The 23,726-nt window shown below is 37.0% G+C and overlaps 1 protein-coding gene across 1 annotated transcript; it reads right to left on the bottom strand.

The window, feature by feature from the left end:
* Positions 1–451: 451 nt before the first annotated feature.
* On the bottom strand, positions 452–15,572 carry LOC118899562 (protein lin-28 homolog A-like). The gene is made up of 2 exons (XM_036861334.1): positions 15,527–15,572; positions 452–1,059 (listed from the first exon to the last, which is right to left on the bottom strand). The coding sequence occupies exons 1-2, from the start codon at positions 15,570–15,572 to the stop codon at positions 452–454; spliced, it is 654 nt and encodes a 217-aa protein (XP_036717229.1).
* Positions 15,573–23,726: the final 8,154 nt, after the last annotated feature.

Raw genomic sequence — 23,726 nt, forward strand, 5'->3', positions numbered from 1 at the left:
GGAAAACCCTGCCTTACCCCTGAGATATTTCCTCCCACAGAATGTAGTGGCTTGTGGGTTGGGTCCATCAATCTGGTCTCATGCTTAATCTTTTCACTCTGGCACAGGAAATATTATTCCATATCCTTCTTGAAGAGTAAAACAACTTCCCTATCCAGGCCACTTTCAAAAGCTGGAGATTCTGGGGGTGGAGACTCAGATAAAGCATGCAGGAAGGGTTACCCCCCAAAGCCCTCACGTGCATTTGGATAGAGCATGATTGGAGTTTCTTTGCCTCACCCCTTCCCCCCACCAAGAGGGAAGAGGGGGTGACGCTTTGGCCCCCGGCCTGAGATATATGGCAGTGCCAGCTGCCCCTACCCACCCTGCCCCCACTTTCTCCGCTCTGCCGATTGATTCCTGTTCCTCAAAACTTTCTGATCACAAACGGATAGCCCCCACCCACTGTGGCTCAATTCTGGGCCTCTGGGAGCATGGCAGGGCTATGGATCTCTTCTTCCTCCTCCCGAAAGTAGGCTGGCTTTCCCTGTGAGCTGGGAGCTTGCTGGGCCTTCAGTGGACACGAGGCTACCATATGGTTGATGCTCTGGCAGAAGTGGCACTTCTTGGGCTGGGGTGGCAGTTTGCATTCCTTGGCATGATGGTCTAGACCTCCACAGTTGTAGCACCTGTCTCCCTTTAATCTGCGTTTCTGCATGTTCTTCCCTTTGGGCCGCCTCTCACTCCCAATACAGAACACCCCACCAGGGCCGGTGACTCGGATAGATTCCAGGCCCTTAGCAGACTTCTTAAAGGTGAACTCTACGGCCTCACCTTCCTTCAGGCTCCGGAAGCCCTCCATGTGCAGCTTACTCTGGTGCACAAAGACATCCACCGGGGGGTCGAGTGCGACCCCGGCGCGGGCAGTCATGGACAGGAAGCCGAATCCCATGCGCACGTTGAACCACTTACAGATGCCGGCGCCGTGCAGCAGCTGCGGCTCCTCGGCCGCCCGGGCCGCGTCCTCCTGCGCCTCCTCCGGCGCCTTGGCGCCGCCACCCGGGAATTGGGGATCCTGCGCTTTAAGGACTCATTGGGGGTCCCCAAAGCAGCATACAGGTGGGGGGCCTGTGTGTGGGGGGGTAGTTTTAAAGCCACGTGACTGCTCCCACACACACTTCCACACCACCCCAAAGCAGACTTCTTGTTGGCATTACTACTTAAAGCCAAAAATGTCTCACATAAACTTACTGATGTAAATTATTAATAGTGCTAAAAGCAAGACATTCATTTTACAAGCTCTACTAAGGTATAATAATGGCAAATTGTCATTATTTCATTTACTTAATAATGCATTTATCTAAGATATTTATAGGCATGCTCTCTTGAAAATATGTATTATTTTAGTGATTAAGTTGTCCTGTCATTTCTAAAAATATGAGGCTTAAATAATTCTTTTGACACTCAAGTGAATAATATACTCAATGATTATGTGTGTGTGTGTGATGATATTCTCCAGTCCTGAAAACCACCTCATTTGCAGAGTGAAATCAATGGACATTCCTGCTCCAATAAATTAACATTCCCAAAGTGGATGTATCTTAACTCAAACTAGTTTACCAGGATCAAGTGACTCATTTAGCAATACCAACAAGTTCACTTCTATATGCAATATGACAAGGAAAGAAAAAATGGAAGAGAAAGAGAGAACTATTTGTGAATTTATTAGTGAACATCTATTCATAGTTCTTATCAACAACAGACAACAAACACCAATGAAGTCACTATAGTGTCTATTTATATTTATAAATCGTGTTGTGAAAGGTAAAATTACATTGAAAAAATTCTTTGGTCTTTCTGAATATTATCTCATGCAGGTAAATTGTAAATCAGAAAAAAATTATTGTCAAGCATTCACTTTTACTTAATTTAGTCATTCACCCGTCAATAAGAGTTACCATGTGCTGCTATCAAGAGAACATTTAAGACAAGTGGTGCTAGTGCTATGGAAAATTTAAAGCACTTTCCCTATAGAAGATGCTGTTAGATTACAGGGGGGAAAAGTAGATGAAATATTTCCCAGAAGCTGGCAGTTCTGAATTTTCAAAAATGTAAAGGATAAGAAAGCAGTGTACACACTTAGACATAAACACCCACTACAAATAGAATAGACACAGAGCTACTGGACAATTTCATTCCTGCTAAATGGAAAATCTGAAATAAATGGCAACACTTGTTGGAAAACGTTTTTTATATGTGAAGTCAATTTAATTTGTTCTAAAAGCTTCAATTTTAAAGTACTCAGAGTTGGATTAAAAATAAAATCTTGAGCTCAAGACCAAGTGCGATCAAAGACACTCATATGAAGTATGAATGTCTAGGAAAACTGAGAAAAAAAGGTTTCTAAACACCCTGAATGCTCTGGAGGTTCCAGACCCAAAGCCAAGGAGGGCTACTGCAGCAATCAGAGTTGCTGGATTACTAACATCTGAAAAACTTAAGAATGATGAAAAACCACGAACGACATCTTTAATGATTCATGTATCTCTAACATAATTTCTTATATAAAATAATTCCACTTTCTTCTTTTTATAGCAGTTTGTTCTTTTAACGAAACTATCAGAATATCCAATGCAAATTTTGCAGATAAAGTAACACTTTTAGTAAATATTCCTCCCCCCATGCATAAGAAATTTGTAACAGGTTCACTTTGCTCTTCTTTTTGGTTATATAGTGTTTAATAACTCAAATGTCTTGGTATTTAGAGTAGTGTCTAAAGCAGAGTATCTAGTCTCTATTCACTGTCTTTTATATTATGTAAAGTACTGAACTAACCCCTGTTTATCATTCATGTTGCAAAGTCCAGTTCATTATCTGTAAAGAATGTTGCATTTGACTAGGCAGCTCTTTGATGAGAATATATGGGAAACTGAATATGTACCATATGGACCCGAGGTAAGGAGGGCTTTTACTGTTAAGTGGAAACTTCTTGATCAAATTGAAACTAGTATTATATTTATATACAGGATCTCTCTTCTTTACCCATGTATTTCTCTACTCAGAGAATGAATAAATTTTAAAATATTTCAAATATCACAAAGTACAATTTCTATAGCCATTTTACTGAGTTTAGAGAAAAATAAATGTCAATCAGCAAACCACATATTTAAAATTCAGAGTCTTTTGGACAGGATTATAACTACCTATTTTAAAGGGAAGAATGAATTGGGACAGGGCCATGATATGGGCAAATGATGTAAACCTAAGTATTTCCTTATTAGTGCTGATATTCTTTATAGCACTCGTATCTTTGCCAAAGTTCTATTTTACCTTCAGGCAACTAGTGGTTCTTTCACACTTAGGATTTTTTTGTTGTTTTTGTTGGTGCCATATGCCTTTTCTTTTTTTTTTTTTAACATCTGTATTGGAGTATAATTGCTTTACAATGGTGTGATAGTTTCTGCTTTATAACAACGTGAATCAGTTATACATATACATATGTTCCCATATCTCTTCCCTCTTGTGTCTCCCTCCCTCCCACTCTCCCTATCCCACCCTCTAGGTAGTCACAAAGCACCTAGCTGATCTCCCTGTGCTATGCGGCTGCTTCCCACTAGCTATCTATTTTACGTTTGGCAGTGTATATATGTCCATGCCAATCTCTCACTTTGTCACAGCTTACCCTTCCCCCTCCCCATATCCTCAAGTCCATTCTCTAGTAGGTCTGTATCTTTATTCCCGTCTTGCCCCTAGGTTCTTCATGAATTTTGGGTTTTTTTTCTTAGATTCCATATATATGTGTTAGCATACGGTATTATTTTTTCTCTTTCTGACTTACTTCACTCTGTATGACAGACTCTAGGTCCATCCACCTCACTGCAAATAACTCAATTTCATTTCTTTTTATGGCTGAGTAATATTGCATTTTATATATGTGCCACATCTTCTTTATCCATTCATCTGTTGATGGACACTTAGGTTGCTTCCATGTCCTGGCTATTGTAAATAGAGCTACAATGAACATTTTGGTACATGACTCTTTTTGAATTCTGGTTTTCTCAGGGTATATGCCCAGTAGTGGGATTGCTGGGTCGTATGGTAGTTCTATTTTTAGTTTTTTAAGGAACCTCCATAGTGGCTGTATCAATTTACATTCCCACCAACAGTGCAAGAGTGTTCCCTTTTCTCCACACCCTCTCCAGCATTTAGTGTTTGCAGATTTTTTGATGATGGCTATTCTGACTGGTGTGACATGATATCTCATTGTAGTTTTGATCTGCATTTCTTGAATGATTAAGGATGTTGAGCATCCTTTCATGTGCTTGTTGGCAATCTGTATATCTTCTTTGGAGAAATGTCTATTTAGGTCTTCTGCCCATTTTTGGATTGGGGTGTTTGTTTTTTGATATTGAGCTGCATGAGCTGCTTGTAAATTTTGGATTTTTGATATTGAGCTGCATGAGCTGCTTGTAAATTTTGGAGATTAATCCTTTGTCAGTTGCTTCATCTGCAAATATTTTTTCCCATACTGAGGGTTGTCTTTTTGTCTTATTTATGGTTTCCTTTGCTGTGCAAAAGCTTTTAAGTTTCAGTAGGTCCCATTTGTTTATTTTTGTTTTTATTTCCATTTCTCTAGGAGCTGGGTCAAAAAGGATCTTGCTGTGATTTATATCATAGGGTGTTCTGCCTATGATTTCCTCTAAGAGTTTGATATTGTCTGGCCTTACATTTAGGTCTTTAATCCATTTTGGGTTTATTTTTGTGTATGGTGTTAGGGAGTGTTCTAATTTCATACTTTTACATGTACCTGTCAAGTTTTCCCAGCACCACTTATTGAAGAGGCTGTCTTTTCTCCACTGTATATTCTTGCCTCCTTTATCAAAGATAAGGTGACCCTATGTGCGTGGGTTTATCTCTGGGCTTTCTATCCTGTTCCATTGATCTATATTTCTGTTTTTGTGCCAGTACCATACTGTCTTGATGACTGTAGCTTTGTAGTATAGTCTGAAGTCAGGGAGCCTGATTCCTCCAGCTCCGTTTTCCTTTCTCAAGATTGCTTTGGCTATTTGGGGTCTTTTCATTTCCATACAAATTGTACAATTTTTTGTTCTAGTTCTGTGAAAAATGCCAGTGGTAGTTTGATAGGGACTGCATTGAATCTGTAGATTGCTTTAGGTAGTAGAGTCATTTTCACAATGTTGATTCTTCCAATCCAAGAACATGGTATATCTCTCCATCTATTTGTATCATCTTTAATTTATTTCATCAGTGTCTTATGATTGTCTGCATACAGGTCTTTTGTCTCCTTAGGTAGGTTTACTCCTAGATATTTTATTCTTTTTGTTGCAATGGTAAATGGGACTGTTTCCTTAATTTCACTTTCAGATTTTTCATCATTAGTGTATAGAAATGCTAGAGATTTCTGTGCATTAATTTTGTATCCTGCTACTTTACCAAATTCATTGATTAGCTCTAGTAGTTTTCTGGTAGCATCTTTAGGGTTCTCTATGTATAGTATCATGTCATCTGCAAACAGTGACAGCTTTACTTCTTCTTTTCCAATTTGGATTGCTTTTATTTCTTTTTCTTCTCTGATTGCTGTGGCTAACACTTCCAAAACTATGTTGAATAATAGTGGTGAGAATGGGCAACCTTGTCTTGTTCCTGATCTTAGTGGAAATGGTTTCAGTTTTTCACCATGGAGAACGATGTTGGGTGTGGATTTGTCATATATGGCCTTTATTATGTTGAGGAAAGTTCCCTCTATGCCTACTTTCTGGAGGGTTTTTATCATAAATCGGTGTTGAATTTTGTCAAAAGCTTTCTCTGCATCTATTGAGATGATCATATGGTTTTTCTCCTTCAATTTGTTAATATGGTGTATCACGTTGATTGATTTGCGTATATTGAAGAATCCTTGCATTCCTGGGATAAACCCCACTTGATCAGGGTGTATGATCCTTTTAATGTGCTGTTGGATTCTGTTTGCTAGTATTTTGTTGAGGATTTTTGCATCTATTTTCATCAGTGATATTGGCATGTAGTTTTCTTTCTTTGTGACATCTTTGTCTGGTTTTGGTATCAGGGTGATGGTGGCCTCGTAGAATGAGTTTGGGAGTGTTCCTCCCTCTGCTATATTTTGGAAGAGTTTGAGAAGGATAGGTGTTAGCTCTTCTCTAAATGTTTGAAAGAATTCACCTGTGAATCCATCTGGTCCTGGGCTTTTGTTTGTTGGAAGATTTTTAATCACAGTTTCAATTTCAGTGCTGGTGATTGGACTGTTCATATTTTCTGTTTCTTCCTGGTTCGGTCTTGGAAGGTTGTGCATTTCTAAGAATTTGTCCATTTCTTCCATGTTGTCCATTTTACTGGCATATAGTTGCTTGTAGTAATCTATCAAGATCCTTTGTATTTCTGCAGTGTCAGTCGTTACTTCTCCTTTTTCGTTTCTAATTCTATTGATTTGAGTCTTCTCCCTTTTTCTCTTGATGAGTCTGGCTAATGGTTGATCAATTTTGTTTATCTTCTCAAAGAACCAGCTTTTAGTTTTATTGATCTTTGTTATCGTTCCTTCATTTCTTTTTCATTTTTTTCTGCTCAGATCTTTATGATTTCTTTCCTTCTGCTAACTTTGGGGGTTTTTTGTTCTTCTTTCTCTAAATGCTTTAGGTGTAAGGTTAGGTTGTTTATTTGAGATGTTTCTTGTTTCTTAAGGTAGGATTGTATTGCTATAAACCTCCCCCTTAGAACTGCTTTTGCTGCATCCCATAGGTTTTGGGTCGTCTTGTTTCCATTGTCATTTGCTTCTAGGTAATTTTTGATTTCCTCATTGATTTCTTGGTTATTAAGTAGTGTATTGTTTAGCCTCCATGTGTTTGTACTTTTTACAGTTTTTTTCCTGTAATTGCTATCTAGTCTCATAGCATTGTGGTCGGAAAAGATGCTTGATACAATTTCAATTTTCTTAAATTTACCCAGGCTTGATCTGTGACCCAAGATATGATCTATCCGGGAGAATGTTCCATGAGCACTTGAGAAGAAACTGTATTCTGTTGTTTTTGGATGGAATGTCCTATAAATATCAATTAAATCCATCTTGATTAATGTATCATTTAAAGCTTGTTTTTCCTTATTTATTTTCATGTTGGATGATCTGTCCATTGGTGAAAGTGGGGTGTTAAAGTCCCCTACTATGATTGTGTTACTTCAGTTTCCCCTTTTATGGCTGTTATTATTTGCCTTATGTATTGAGGTGCCCCTATGTTGTGTTCATAAATAATTACAATTGTTATATCTTCTTCTTGGAATGATCCCTTGATCATTATGTGGTGTCCTTCTTTGTCTCTTGTAATAGTCTTTTTTTTTAAGTCTATTTTGTCTGGCATGAGAATTGCTACTCCAGCTTTCTTTTGATTTCTATTTGCACAGAATATCTTTTTCCATCCCCTCACTTTCAGTCTGTATGTGTCCGTAGGTCAGAAGTGGGTTTCTTGTAGACAGCATATATGCAGGTCTTGTTTTTGTATCCATTCAGCCAGTCTATGTCTTTTGGTTGGAGCATTTAATCCATTTACATTTAAGGTAATTATCAATATGTATGTTCCTATTACCATTTTGTTAATTGATTTGGTTTTGTTATTGTAGGCCTTTTCCTTCTCTTGTGTTTCCTGCCTAGAGAAGTTCCTTTAGCATTTGTTGTAAAGCTGGTTTGGTGGTGCTGAATTCTCTTAGCTTTTACTTGTCTGTAAAGCTTTTAATTTCTCTGTCAAATCTGAATGAGATTCTTGCTGCATAGAGTAATCTTGGTTGTAGGTTTTTCCCCTTCATCACTTTAAATATGTCCTGCCACTCCCTTTTGGCTTACAGAGTTTCTGCTGAAAGATCAGCTGTTAACCTTATGGGGTTACCCTTCTGTGTTATTTGTTGTTTTTCCCTTGCTGCTTTTAATATTTTTTCTTTGTATTTAATTTTTGATAGTTTGATTAGTATGTGTCTTGGCATGTTTCTCCTTGGATTTATCCCACAGAGAGTATGGGACTCTCTGTGCTTCCTGGACTTGATTAACTATTTCCTTTCCCATATTAGGGAAGTTTTCATGTATAATCTCTTCAAATATTTTCTCAGTCCCTTTCTTTTTCTCTTCTTCTTCTGGGACCCCTATAATTCGAATGTTGGTGCATTCAATGTTGTCCCAGAGGTCTCTGAGACTGTCCTCAATTCTTTTCATTCTTTTTTCTTTATTCTGCTCTGCAGTAGTTATTTCCACTATTTTATCTTCCAGGTCACTTATGCATTCTTCTGCCTCAGTTATTCTGCTATTGTTCCCTTCCAGAGAATTTCTAATTTCATTTATTGTGTTGTTCATCACTGTTTGTTTGCTCTTTAGTTCTTCTATGTCCTTGTTAAACGTTTCTTGTGTTTTCTCCATTCTATTTCCAAGATTTTGGATCATCTTTACTCTCATTATTCTGAATTCTTTTTCAGGTAGACTGCCTATTTCCTCTTCATTTGTTAGGTCTGGTGGGTTTTTACCTTGCTCCTTCATCTGCTGTGTGTTTCTCTGTCTTCTCATTTTACTTAACTTACTGTGTTTGGGGTCTCCTTTTCACCAGCTGCAGGTTCATAGTTCCTGTTGTTTTTGGTTTCTGCCCCCAGTGGCTATGGCTGGTTCAGTTGGTTGTGTAGGCTTCCTGGTGGAGGGGACTAGTGCCTGTGTTCTCGTGGTTGAGGCTGGATCTTGTCTTTCTGGTGGGCAGGTCCATGACTGGTGGTGTGTTTTGGGGTGTCTGTGGCCGTATGATGATTTTGGGCAGCCTCTCTGCTAATGGGTGGGGTTGTGTTCCTGTCTTGCTCGTTGTTTGGCATAAGGTGTCCAGCACTGTAGCTTGCTGGTCGTTGAGTGGAGCTGAGTTTTTGCGTTGAGATGGAGATCTCTGGGAGTTTTTCGCCATTTGATATTATGTGGAGTTGGGAGGTCTCTGTGGACCAATGTCCTGAACTTGGCTCCTTTGAGGCATAGCCCTGACGCCTGGCTGGTGCACCAAGAGGCTGTCATCCACACGGCTCAGAATAAAAGGGAGGAAAAACAAGAAAGAAAGAAAGAAGAAGATAAAATAAAATAAAGTTATTAAAATAAAAAATAATTATTAAAAAATTTTAATAGTAATAAAAAAAGGAAAGAAAGAAAGAAAGAAAGGAAGAAAGAAGAGAGCAACCAAAGCAAAAAACAAATCCACCAATGATAACAAGCGCTAAAAACTGTTCTGAAAAAAAACAAAAAAAACCAACACAAAAAACGGACATACAGAACCCTAGGACCAATGGTAAAACAAAGCTAAACAGACAAAATCACACACAGAAGCATACACATACACACTCACAAAAAGAGAAAAAGGAGAAAATCATATATATATCGTTGTTCCCAAAGTCCATCTCTTTAGTTTGGGATGATTCGTTGTCTATTCAGGTATTCCACAGATGCAGGGTATATCAAGTTGATTGTGGAGATTTAATTTGCTGCTCCTGAGGCTTCTGGAAGAAGTTTCCCTTTCTCTTCTTTTTTTCGCACAGCTCATGGGGTTCAGCTTTGGATTTGGCCTTGCCTCTGCGTATAGGTCGCCTGAGGGCATCTGTTCCCACCCAGACAGGACGGGGTTAAAGGAGCAGCTGATTCGGGGGCTCTGGCTCACTCAGGCTGGGGGCAGGGGAGGCAGGGGTACAGAATGTGGGGTGAGCCTGCAGCGGCAGAGGCCATCATGATGTTGCACCAGCCTGATGTGCGCCGTGTGTTCTCCTGGGGAAGTTGTCCCTGGATCATGGGACAGTGGCATGTGTGGCGGGCTGCATAGGATCCCAGGAGGGGAGGTGTGGATAGTGACCTGTGCTTGCACACAGGCTTCTTGGTGGCGGCAGCAGCAGCCTTAGCGTCCCATGCCCGTCTCTGGGGTCCGCGCTGACAGCCGCGGCTCGCGCCCGTCTCTGGAGCTCCTTTAAGCAGCACTCTTAATCCCCTCTCCTCGCACACCAGGAAACAAAGAGGTAAGAAAAAGTCTCTTGCCTCTTCGGCAGCTCCCGACTTTTTCCCGGACTCCCTCCCGGCTAGCTGTGGTGCGCTAACCCCTTCAGGCTGTGTTCACGCCGCCAACCCCAGTCCTCTCCCTGGGATCTGACCTCCGAAGCCCGAGCCTCAGCTCCCAGCCCCGCCCGCCCTGGTGGGTGAGCAGACAAGCCTCTTGGGCTGGTGAGTGCTGCTCGGCGCTGAGCCTCCATGCGGGAATCTCTCCGCTTTGCCCTCCGCACCCCTGTGGCTGCGCTCTCCTCCATGGCTCCGAAGCTTCCCCCTTCCGCCACCCGCAGTCTCTGCCTGCGAAGGGGCTCCTAGTGTGTTGAAACCTTTCCTCCTTCACAGCTCCCTCCCACTGGTGCAGGTCCCATCCCTATTCTTTTGTCTCTGTTTTCTCTTTTTTCTTTTGCCCTACCCAGGTACGTGGGGAGTTTCTTGCCTTTTGGGAAGTCTGAGGTCTTCTGCCAGCGTTCAGTAGGTGTTCTGTAGGAGTTGTTCCACATGTAGATGTATTTCTGATGTATTTGTGGGGAGGAAGGTGATCTCCACGTCTTACTCTTCCACCAAATTGAAGCTCCTCCAATAGTGAGTCTTGATGTCAGGTAGTGTCTGTACTTCAACTTTCTTCTTCAGCATTGTTTTGGCTATTTTCAGTCTTTTCTCCTTTGATGTTACCAGTTTGTTGACATCCAAAGTATAGCTTGCTAGGAATCAGATTAGGATTAAACTGAATATGTAGATCATATTGGGAATAATTGACATCTTAACAAATATTAAGTTTTCCAATCCATAAACAGAACATCTCTCCATTTATTTATTTTTTAAAATTTCTTTCATTAGAGTTTTATAGTTTTCTACATGTAGACCCTTTACACATTTTGTTAGATTTATACCTAAGTATTTCATTTTTGAGGGCCATGATAAATGGTGTGGTGTTTTTAATTTCAAATTCCAATTTTAATTGCTGATATATAGGAAAACAATTGACTTATGTATTAATAAAACAGGACCTTGTTATGCTCGGTTATTAACCATTTTTGGAATCATTAAATTTATTAATTGTTTTATTTTCTTGAGACATTATTTCATTTTATTGGTTACTGCACTAGGTAGTACTTCCAGAATAAGAGTGGTGAGAGGAGATATCCTTGCTTTATTCTTGATTTTAGCAAAAAAGTAGCCAGTTTCTCACCATTAAGCAAAATGTTATCTTAAGGTTTTTTGTAGATGTTCTTTATCGAGTTGAAGATGTTTCCCTGTATTTCTATTTTGCTGAGAGTTTCATCAAGAATAAAATATTTTTCTCCATCAATTTATATGATCACGATTTGTCTTTTTTAGCTTATTCATGTGGTAGATTACATTCCTGGAATAAATCTCACTTGGTCATGGTATTTAATTATTTTATACATTGTTGGATTTGATTTGCTAATATTTTGTTCAGGGATTTTGTAACTCTGTGTATGACAGTTATTGATTTGTAGTTTTCCTTTGCTGTAATGTCTTTATCTGATTCTAATATTAGAGTAATGCTGGCTTCACAGAATGAGTTAGGAAGTATTTCCTCTGCTTCTATCTATCTTCTGCAAAAGATTGTATAGCAATTGCATTGTTTTTTCTTCAAATTTTTGGTAGAATTCATTATTGAAACCTTCTGGGCCTGATGTTTTCCTTCTTGCAAAGTTATAAAAATTAATGATTCAATTTCTTTAATAGCTATAGGCCTATTCAGATCATATGTATCTCCTTATGTGAGTACTGGTAATCTGTGTCTTTCAAAGAATTGTTCCATTTTATTTGTTATCAGATTGTGGTCATAGAGTTTCTCTTAATATTCCTTTAGATATCCATTGGATCAAAAGTGATGATCCATTTTTCCTTTTCAATATTAGTAATGTGTATTTTTTTCTTTTTGTCTTTGTTAGCCTGACTAGAGATTTAGCCATTTTATTTTAAACTTTTTTGATATAATTGATTTCTTTTATTGTTTTCTTGTTTTCAATTTCTTTGATATCTGCTGTAATTTTTACTTTTTCTTATCTTCTCCTTGCTTTAGGCTTAAATTACTGTTCTTTCTCTACTTTCCTAAAGTAGAGGTTTAGATTTTGAGTTTAGATTTTTCTATTTTTCTAATTTATACATTTAATGTTGTAAATTTTCCTCTAAGTCCTGCTTTCACCATATTTCACAAGTTTTGATAAGTTGCATTAGTATTTTCATTTAGTTCAAAATATTTTAAAAATTTACCTTGAATCCTATTTGATCAATGTGTTATTAGATGTGTATTGGTTAATTTCCAAATATTTGGGGGATTTTTGAGTTATCTTTCTGTTATTGATTTCTAGTCTATCTCCATTTTGATCTGAGGAAATAGTTTTTATGATTTATATTCTTTTAAAAATCGTTCAGGTGTGTTTTTTTGGCACAGAATGTGGTTTTTCTTGGTTAATGTTCTATGTAAGCTTGAGAAAAATGTGTATTTTGCACTTGTTGAATGAAATATTCTGTCATGTCAATTAGATAAAACCTATTGATGGTTCTATGCAGGTCTATATTCTTACTGATTTTCTGCCTGCTTGATTTATCAGTTATTTATTAGGGGTATTGAAGCCTCCAACTATATTATGGATTTGTCTCTTCTGTTTGCAGTTCTATCAGTTTTTGTCTCACAGATTTTGAGACCCTGTCTTTAGATGCATAAATGTTAAAGATGTTATGTCTTGTTGGATAATTGATCTCTTTAACATTATGAGAGGTCTCTCCTTGTCCCTGATAATATTCCTTGCTCTGAAGTCTGCTTTATCTTAAATTAATATAGCTACTCAGCTGTCTTTTTATTATTGTTATCATGTTTTATCTTCTCCATTTCTTTATTTTTAACCTATCTACACCTTTATATTTAAAGTGAGTTCCTAGGAGACAGTATATAGCTCTAGCTTGTGGGTTTTAAAATTTTTACTATTCATTCTGACAACCTCTGTCTTTACATTGGTGTATTTAGACCATTCACATCTAAAGTGATTACTGATATATTTTGTTTAATAATCACCATATTAGCACCTGTTTTCTCTTAGTTGCACTTTTTTTTTTCTCTCATTTTCTGCCTTCTCTGGCTTTAATTGAGCATTTTGCATGATTCCATTCTCTGTTCTCTTTCAGTATATCAATTATTCTTTTTTAAAAAAATTAGTAGTTGCTCTAGACTTTGCTATATGAATTCACAACTAATCTAAATCCACTATCAATAATATTATTGTGCTTCACAGTTTGTGCAAGTCCCTTATAACAGAGTAGCCCCAATTCTTCTCTCCCATCACTTATAACATTGCTGTCATTCATTTTATTACTTACCCATATAGTATAATCACCCAATACATTGTTACTATTATTACTTTGATGAATTAGATTGATGAATTAGTTATCAATTAGATCAATTAATAAGAAAAACGATTTTCATTTATTTCTTCTCTGACATTCTTTCTTTATGTACATCTGAATTTCTGAAGTATATAATTTCCTGCTCCCTAAAGAACTTTTAACATTTCCTTCAGAGCAGGTCTACTAGCAATAAATTCCCTTAGTCTCTCATTTGTCTGAGAAAGCCTCCATTTCTCTCTCACTTTTGAAGGATAATTTCGATGAATATGGAATTCTACGTTAGTGGCTTTTTCTTACAACACTGTATTTTACTTTTAACGTTATGTTGAGTCCTCAAATAATAGAATTTTAAACTTAACCTATGAATATGTTCTAATATATCTCATTTACTTGGCAGATTCTTTTTCTCAGAGTTACGAGTGAGTGAATCAAGTATAGAAACAGGATAAGTACCCAGGTGACTTAACTTCCAGCCCAGTGTTCATCAGAATAATTCTCGCCATACTACCAGTTTATTAAACTGTTATTTACCTTTTTCCCATAGTACTAGCTCTGATATCTTGTGGTAATACAATGAAATCACATTTATGGCAATTGGACTTTCAATTCACGTTAAATAAATATACAAATAGAAAAGGCACAGTTTTCACTATTTAAATTCTTTGTTGTGTTAATTGAAAGGCATAAAGCACAATATAAATGTACTTTCTGAAGAAAATACAGATATTTTAAAAATATATTTATTTTCATCTATATAAGTTTATTTTCATCAAGAATAAATAAACCTAGTATATTTTCTTTCCAAAGAGTAGCCCATTTTGATGGCTGAATTTTAACCTTTAAAATACACCAAATACATTACCATTTTGAGGTCATTCACTTTTCAAATGCTTGTCCTTTCCCTTTTTGTTAAAATGATCCCTCCATCAAATTATTTTAATCCCATGTCAAAAATGTGAAACACGTAACACGTACTCAAGAACTCGAGCTTAGAATGAAAGTTTCTGAGAAAATACTATATTATCAAATGCGCTGCAAACAAACACTGATTCTAAAAAATGGTGCCTGCATCTTTGAAATAAGACCACGAGTTGTTGACAGGAGGGATTCATTTGTTTTACGATATACCGCCTCATCCAGAAGTAGCCAACACTTAGAGAACTGTGGAACAATCTGTTAATATTTCAGTTATAGCATCAACAGCTAAAATACTCTTCTGCAAAATGCCAGGTATGAGTGTTTTTCCAAACCTGGTTACACATTGGAATCATCAGGGGAGCTCTGAAAGTACTGTTGCCTGGATTCCAGCCCTGGCAATTCTGATTTAATTGGGCTGGACATTGGTTTCTGGGCATTGCAAATATTAAAAGCTTTCCAGGTGATTTTAATGTGCAGTCAAGTCTGAAGACCATTCTTTTCACGCTCTTCACTAGCAATTGTAAATGTGCAGTTTTCCCTATAGCCAATGTATTAGTTTTTTTTATTACCTCTATAACAGATTACTACAAAATTAGTGAATTAAAACAACACAAACATGTTATCTTACACTTCTGTTTGTCAGAAGTTTAACACACATCTCTCTGGGCTAAAATCAAGCTATCAGTTGGTCTTCATGTCTTTCTAGAGGCTCAAGGGGAGAAAGAATCTGTTTCCTTATTTTCCCTGCTTCTAGAGACCACCCATACTCATTCCCATGTGGGCCCTTCCTCCATCTTTCAAGCCAGCAATAGGGAGGAGAGTCAAGGTGGTTCCTTCTCAGATTGCCATCTCCCTGGTTCTCTGTGCCTGAAGATGTTCTTCATGTTTAAGGACTCATGTGACTAGATTGGGCCCACCTGGATAATACCGTATACTCTTCCCATCGCAACATCCTTAATCTTACATCTGCAAAGTCTTTTTTGTCCTGTAAAATAACACATTCACAGATTTCTAGGTTTGGAATGTGGTCATGGTTTCTAAAACAAATTTGGGGAAGTTGGGTGGCATCTTCTGATATTAGACCTACTGGCCCACTTGAAATATATTTATTTTATGCCTCTGCAACACTGAGCCCCATGCTTAAAAAACTTTGAAAAATATTTCCAAAAGAGATGACAATCAGCCTACCCTGAATTGGTAACTGAAACTGCAACAGGCTTTCCTGTTTCCCCATTCCACCGAAGAGACCAAAAGTAGGATTCCAATATTGGTTTGGACGATTATCCTGATAACTAAAGGGAAAAAGGTTTTTGCTACACTATGGAGACATGGAAGAAAATGGAAGAAAACAAAAAATCACCTGAGGAAGAAGCTAATGAAAAATACCTTACCATTCCAGACAGGATCACCAAGAGCTCATTTCCCTAGGAATTACAATTGGGTTATTCACCTAACAAAGTTCATGAAAAAAAAAAAAAAACATACTTAGGAAGAAAATCCTAAGTAACAAATACTATTGAAACTCCATGAACCATGGCAGAAATGAAGAACATACCATCCACTTCTTTTTCCTTTTATCAAATCTCAGAAGTGTTTAACTTTTCTTTTAATTTTTTCATCTGTATTCTTTTACACATGTATTTCATTGTATTATACTTATAATTTCTAGTACACATTAGATAACATTGAGGCAGGATTATAACAGAATGATAGTTATTCAGAAATCTGAGCTTGAAATTGAATTCAGTTATTTTTGAACATTAGATTATATCCCTTAGGAAGTGATTTGAGTGAGGTTTTGGTTGTACAAAGAATAGTCAAATTATGTTTAGAGGGGATATTTTAATGGAAATATGGGAGGAAGGACAGATTTGTTGGGGAAGTCATTGTCTAGACTCTAATGTATGGGTTTTTTTAGGCCATCAGATCTTTCCTATTTCGGTGGAAAGCAGAGGAATCCTTCTAACCACTAAAGCCAAATGTGTGGTTGTGGAGAATTTGGAAGACAGATGTTATCTCTGTGCAGCTAAAGGGGTGACACGTGTTCCAAGCATGTCAAATAGTGCCTCCCTTCCCCAGAATTTGAATCATAAGGGAGTGAGGTAAAAGCCAAGGGTCACTTACAGCTTCGGTACAGCAGGTCTCTGAGAGAGAGGAGGCACAGTTGAGAATGCCTGGGGGGCAAAGTCACATAGTGGCAAATGTTCAGGAGCACCAGTAACATTATCCCAATTGGCCAATACCTCTGATCACTTATCCCTGCCTTCTCCTGGTTCTACGGTGTTTATGGCCTTTCAATAATATACTGGATGTCATTCTAATGCATTTTTATGCTAAACTACTTAAAAATTAGTCTTAGTAATTTGCAACCATAAAATCTAACCTGTACAGACAACATTATGCATTGGATAGTGAATCCTTGGCAAGAATCCCAATCCTACTTTTTTGCACATTGGAAATACAAAGAAATGAAGTCAGAATTTAACTAAGCCCCATACAGGGCAAGGAAGGAGGAAAAAAGAAGAAATCAACTAGGAGCTCTGATTATAGCTGTAAGTTCTTAGGTGTCAGAAAAAGACCCATGATGGAGTTGAAGTAAGAATGGAATAAAAGAAGTTGATTTTGACTCCAAGCAAGTGCTACCAGATACTGGAACAGTTTAGAGTGTTTCAGTGCACATGTGAATGGTGATGCAGAGAATACAATTTGCAGTGTAACAGTGGTATTGCCTTACAGGGTTTGTGCTATCTGGTAAGGGTTAGAAGGAGGAAGTTCATAAAGTGTTCATCCAAGTGGGAGTATTTTTAAGAAGGAAAGGTGGTTATGTTAATGTAATGTTAATGTTAACAGTGTAATGTTAACTACACTGTTGCAATAGCATAAACTAGGACTGTCTTGCCAAGGCCACCCTATGCAATTCAGTAATTCGTCAGAAGTATTTACTGAGTGCCCTATTGTATCTAAGTAACTATGGAACTTGCAAAGGTAAATAATAGGCTACATCTAACCTGGAAAAACATAATTTCTAATAGAGGGATCAAGCAAGTGAATAGCAAACTAATAGAAAAGACAGAAATTGATTAAAATTTAAGAAAAGTGAAAACTTTTTTAAAGGATGGAAGAGTACAGAAGGGAGGTAGCACATTTGAATGGTCAGGAGAGGGATTGCAGGAGGGGCTAGTGGACAAGGCAGAAAGGTGAAAGCATCATTTGAGCTGGATTTTGAATGAAGTCGATGGGTATTTTGGTCATTTTCTAAATATACTTCCCACTACTTTTCACATGTTGCCTTTTTAAAGACAGCTCCATGAAAATACATGTAGGAAATCCGTACAAGATATGCTTTCCTATAATTTCTCACTTTTTAATCTCACAGCATGCTGTTTTCTCTGTCTAGATAGCCTAAATAATTTCAGAATGACTATAAGTTTCTAACCAAGCATTATCTACTCATGAAATCATTCAGAATGCCCCTTGTAACATCGGTTCGTTTAATACAGCTTCTTTGGAAACCCCTCTAGTAAATTTACACGGCTTTTTCCACATACATGTAATGATTAGAGTAGAAAGTTTGACAAACACACACACACAAATTTGATAGTGGCTTCCAAAGCAAGTGATGATTATTTACATGGATTATTATGAACGAGAATAAGCTAAAAATATTTTTATCAATCAAAATGCATTAATAATGTATTTTTAGGAATCACGTTAATGGTTGTTAACTATCTATAGAGAGAAAATATTTAAATTTTGAAGTTTAAGAATAAATTGGTGCAAATTGGTGCTCTGCTATATTCCCAAGAAAATTAGGTATAGTACTAATGTCATTTATTTATTAAAGTATATGTATTTATATTAACTACTATGAGCTATCCACTGTTCGCAGTGTAAATTAAGGGTATATAAGTGAACAAAAAGAGAAAAAACAAAATCCTGTATTTTTCAAAGAATTTATATCCTACTGTAGGAGATAGATATTAAAAAATAATTGTGATAAATACATTCTATTGACATAACAAGGGCTCTGATAAGGAGAAACAACAGAGCAAAGTAGGGAGGATTGGGAGTGTTGTCAGAAAGGAACTGCAAATCATTTAATCACTTACTACATCTGTGGTAAGAACAGGCGTCTTCGAGAAGTTGACATGTGAGCAAAGACTTGAAGGAACCAGAAAGTAGCTGGGAGGAGCCATTTTTAGAAGAGAAAATAGCCAGTGCAGAGCTCTGGGCCAGGAGCCCTCCTGGAATGTTTGAGGGAGAGGAAGAGGCAAGTGAGCTGGAGCAGAATAGTAGGAGATGAGGTCAGAGAATTAAAAAATGGAAAAAAATATATACATGGTCTTGTTGGTCATTAAAAAGATACTACTGGCTTTTATCGTCAATAAAGTGGGATGCCACTGGAAGTTATTGAGCAGAGAAACATGATGTGACTTACAGTCTGTAAGGTTCACTCTGGCTGCTTTACTGAGGACAGACTGCAGGGCTGAAAATGTGGGAGAAGGGAGACAGACAGTTAGGGGCCATTACCAGTTAGGATAGCTATGCCAGCATATCTAGTCATGTGTCCATGCTGTTGGCTCCTTGGCAGCCCAAGCCCAGAGCTTTTTGAATGAGGTCTGCAATGGATCATGTCCGAATGCAGTGACTCTCTCTCCTTTATTCTCCCCTTCTCTCTGCTCTCCTCAATCTTTTTCAGCTTTTTTTCCCTTTATTTTACCCTCTTTGCTTCTCCTTCTTACCATCCCTCAGTGTCATCCTCTTCTCTCTTCCTCCCACTCCTTTCCCACTTTTCCCTTCTCTTCCTTCTTTCCTGCTTCAAGTATTTAAAAAGAGATCTGAAGAGAAAGACAAATACCATACGATATCACTTATGTGTGGAATCTAAAATATGACACAAAAGAACTTATCTCCGAAACAGAAACAGACTCACAGACATAGAGAACAGACTTGTGGTTGCCAAGGGGGAGGAGGGGTGGGGAAGGGATGGATTGGGAGTTTGGGATTAGCAGATGCAAATTATTATATGTAAAAGTGATAAACAACAAGGTCCCACTGTATAGCACAGGGAACTATATTCAATATCCTGTGATAAACCATAATGGAAAAGAATATGAAAAAGAAGGTATATATATATATGTATAACTGAATCACTTTGCTATACAGCAGAAATTAACATAGCATTGTAAATCAACTACACTTCAATAAAATAAATTTTAAAAGATAATAAAAAAATAAAAAGAGATCTGGCAAAGAACAATAAAATCAAGTTTCAGAGTACCAGTGTTCTCTGCTTGCTTTTCTGGCTATTTCAATTTCTTGTTTGTATGGGAACCTGTGAAATTATCTATTACATTTAAATTAGAGGATTTAAATTTATTTAAAAACAATAAAACACCAGACATAACTTTTGGTTTATTTGGTTATTTCATAGCTCCATAAGGGCAATAAGCCATAACATATTGACCTTTGTATCTCTCCTACCTAACGTTGTGTTGACACGCTGTGGTTGCTCATTAAAGTTGATGAAGAAATAAAACAAGTATTTTACCTAATTGTGCCTATCTTGTTTTGAACAGTAAGTTGAGGGTTTGTTCTCGACTTAAGATGATCCTGTTATTCTCAACATTGTGATCATTATATAGAGATATTAAAACACAAGGTTATACCTAAATTATTATATAAAACAAATTGGGAACAATTTAAAGAGCATCTACTATAAAGAGATTTGGATTTTATAATTTAAATGTCTTGTGCTGAAACAAATTTAGTGAGACCAGAATTCTTCATACCACTTATTTGGTAATGTAAAGCCATTATATGTAATTTAATTAAGGCAATTTTGCTAGATTCCTCTTCATAGATTTTTTTTTTGCCTAATCATAGTTTTCCACATTTGTTTTGTTTCTTTTTTAAAAAATTGTATTCCCTTCTTTGTTAGGTTTTATTCACATTAATTTAGAGTGTCACTAGTAAATATTTTTGCATTTTCGTGGAGTTCTTAGTGTCTTTAATAAAACAAAATCTTTCTACAATCTCCCAGGTTGAGATTTGTTTCCTTCTCATGTGCTGCTATAGAATGCTATCTCTGGCTTAAAAGACTGCCTTGTATTTAATGTGATTCTTCAAGTTGGCTTTGAACTCTGGTATAGCAATCTTGCAAGTTTCTTTTTATAGTTTTTGATACTTCTTTATCTTCCTACTCTAGAATAATGGACGGTTTTTCACTTTCCAAAGAATGCAAGGACTGTATCTTCCAAAGAATGATAACCTTAAAAAAAAGTCTCACTTTTATTCTTTTTAGTAAGATGAGAAGGAAATTTCAGGACCCTATATTTCCATGTTTAGTCAAAAGGGTTAGCTTTTCCTTGTATTTCTTAATTTGGAAATGCTGAGGAATAAGTGCTAGAAAACATTCAAATAATACCTCAGTAATTCCCACTTGCTCTATATAGTCCTTTGATAAACACAAGTATCTTGGACCTTAGGATAGAGTGCCTTGTTTGGAGTTGGGAAGAACACAGAGATGTGGAACTTTGTCCTTAGCCATGCCTTTGGGGGAAAAAATCACTGCAAGCAGTGACTTGGTATAGCTTGCTTTAGAACAGTGGTTCCTGTAGGGAGACTATTACATGGCAAGGCAGGAGTTACAGTGTCCATGGAGTGGGATGTGATTGAAGGTATCCATAATGCAATCCTTTCAGGACCATGACCTCTTTCAGTTCCCCACTTTCAGTTTCTTCTGTCTCATCAAGCCCACTATGGTGATATTTTGCTTTTTTTCAAGAAGGCCCTACCTACCCTTGAACCTATGTAATAAATGGCTTTGTCCATGCCCTTCAGGCTCCTGAGATGGACTTCTGTCTTAGCTCCTCTCTCTGAATAAATACAGTCCTTATGTGTAATTCTTGCAGTTTGGGGAAGTGGAGAGAAAATGAAGAAATGTATAAATGAAAATGATTTCTAATCTTTCTGTCCAGTTGATGTTGGATTGTGTTTTTTCCATCATCATATTTTATTTTGGGTGTCAAAGAACACTTTCATTCAGGTAAAATATAAAATGCTAGGTTATAGATGGAGTTGGTTTTTTTTTTATAGCTCTTTATTGGAGTATAATTGCTTGACAATACTGTGTTAGTTTCTGTTGTACACCAAAGTGAATCAGCCATATGCATACATATGTCGCCATATGTGCCACATTGTTTTATCCATTCATCTGTCGATGAACATTTAGATTGGTTCCATGTCCTGACTATTGTAAATAGTGCTGCAATGAACATTGTGGTGCATGTGTCTTTTTGAATTATGGTTTTCTCAGGATATATGCCCAGTAGTGGAATTTCTGGGTCATATGGTAGTTCTATTTTTAGTTCTTAAAGGAACCTCCATACTGTTTTCCATAGTGGTTTTATCAATTTACATTCCCATCAACAGTGCAGGAGGGTTCCCTTTTCACCACACCCTTTCCAGCATTTATTGTTTCTAGATTTTTTGATAATAGCCATTCTGACCGGCGTGAGGTGATATCTCATTGTAGTTTTGATATGCATTTCTCTAATAATTAGTGATGTTGAGCAGCTTTTCATGTGCCTCTTGGCCATCTGTATGTCTTCCGTGGTGGAATGTCTTTTTAGGTCTTCTGCCCATTTTTAAATTGGATTGTTTGTTTTTTTGCTATTGAGCTCCATGAGCTGTTTGTATATTTTGGAGATTAATCCTTTGTCTGTTGGTTCATTTGCAAATATTTTCTCCATTCTGAGGGTTGTCTTTTCGTTTTGTTTATGGTTTCCTTTGCTATGCAAAAGCTTTTAAGTTTAATTAAGTCCCATTTGTGTATTTTTGATTTTATTTCCATCACTCTAGGAGGTGGGTCAAAAAAGATCTTGCTGTGGTTTATGTCAAATAGTGTTTTTCCTATGTTTTCCTCTAAGAGTTTTACAGTGTCTGGTCTTACATTTAGGTCTTTAATCCATTTGGAGTTTATTTTTGTGTATGGTGTTAGGTAGTGTTCTAAATTCATTCTCTTACATGTAGCTGTTCAGTTTTCCTAGAACCACTTACTGAAGAGGCTGTCTTTTCTCCGTTGTATGCTCTTGCCTCCTTTGCCATAAATTAGGTGACCATATGTGCTTGGGTTTATCTCTGGGCATTCTATCCTGTTCCATTGATCTATATTTCTCTTTTTGTGCCAGTACCATACTACCTTGATTACTATAGCTTTGTGGTATAGTTTGAAGTCTGGGAAGCTGATTCCTCCAACTCCATTTTTCTTTCTCAAGATTGCTTTGGCTCTTCAGGGTATTTTGTGTCTCCATACGAATTGTACAATTTTTTGTTCTAATTCTGTGAAGAATGCTATTTGTAGTTTGATAGGCATTGCATTGAATCTGTAGATTGCTTTGGATAGTATAGTCATTTTCACAATATTGATTCTTCCAATCCAAAAACATGGTATATTTCTCCACCTGTTTATGTCATCTTTGATTTCTTTCATCAGTGTTTTATAGTTTTCTGAGTACAAGTCTTTCGCCTCCTTAGGCAGGTTTATTCCTAGGTATTTTATTCTTTTTGTTGCAATGGTAAATGGGAGTGTTTCCTTAATTTCTCTTTCTGATTTTTTGTTGTTGTGTATAGGAATGCCAGATATTTCTGTGCATTAATTTTGTATCCTGCGACCTTACCAAATTCATTGATTAGTTTTAGTAGTTTTCTGGTGGCATCTTTAGGATTTTTTATGTATAGTATCATGTCATCCACAAACAATGACAGTTTTACTTCTTTTCCAATTTGTATTCATTTTATTTCTTTTTGTTCTCTGATTGCAATTGCTAGGACTTTCAAAACTATGTTGAATAGGAGTGACGAGAGTGGACATCCTTGTCTTGTTCCTAATCGTAGTGGAAATGTTTTCAGTTTTTCATCACTGAGTATGATGCTTGCTGTGGGTTTGTCATATATGGCCTTTGTTATGCTGAGGTAGGTTCCCTCTATGCCCATTTTCTGGAGAGTTTTTATCATAAATGGGTGTTGAATTTTGTCAATAGCTTTTTCTGCATCTATTGAGATGATCATATGGTTTCTATTCCTTAATTTGTTAATGTGGTGTATCACACTGATTGATTTGCGTATATTGAAGGATCCTTGCATACCTGGGATAAATCCCACTTGATCATGGTGCATGATACTTTTAATGTGTTGTTGGTTTCTTTTTGCTAGTATTTTGTTCAGGATTTTTGCATCTATGTTCATCAGTGATATTGGTCTATAATTTTCTTTTTTTGTGATAACTTTTTCTGGTTTCGCTATCAGGGTGATGGCGGCTTTGTAGAATGAAATTGGGAGTGTTTTTCCCTCTGCAGTTTTCTGGAAGAATTTGAGAAGGATCGGT

The sequence above is a fragment of the Balaenoptera musculus genome, chromosome 8 (assembly GCF_009873245.2).
Source record: "Balaenoptera musculus isolate JJ_BM4_2016_0621 chromosome 8, mBalMus1.pri.v3, whole genome shotgun sequence".
Taxonomy (NCBI): Eukaryota; Metazoa; Chordata; class Mammalia; order Artiodactyla; family Balaenopteridae; genus Balaenoptera; species Balaenoptera musculus.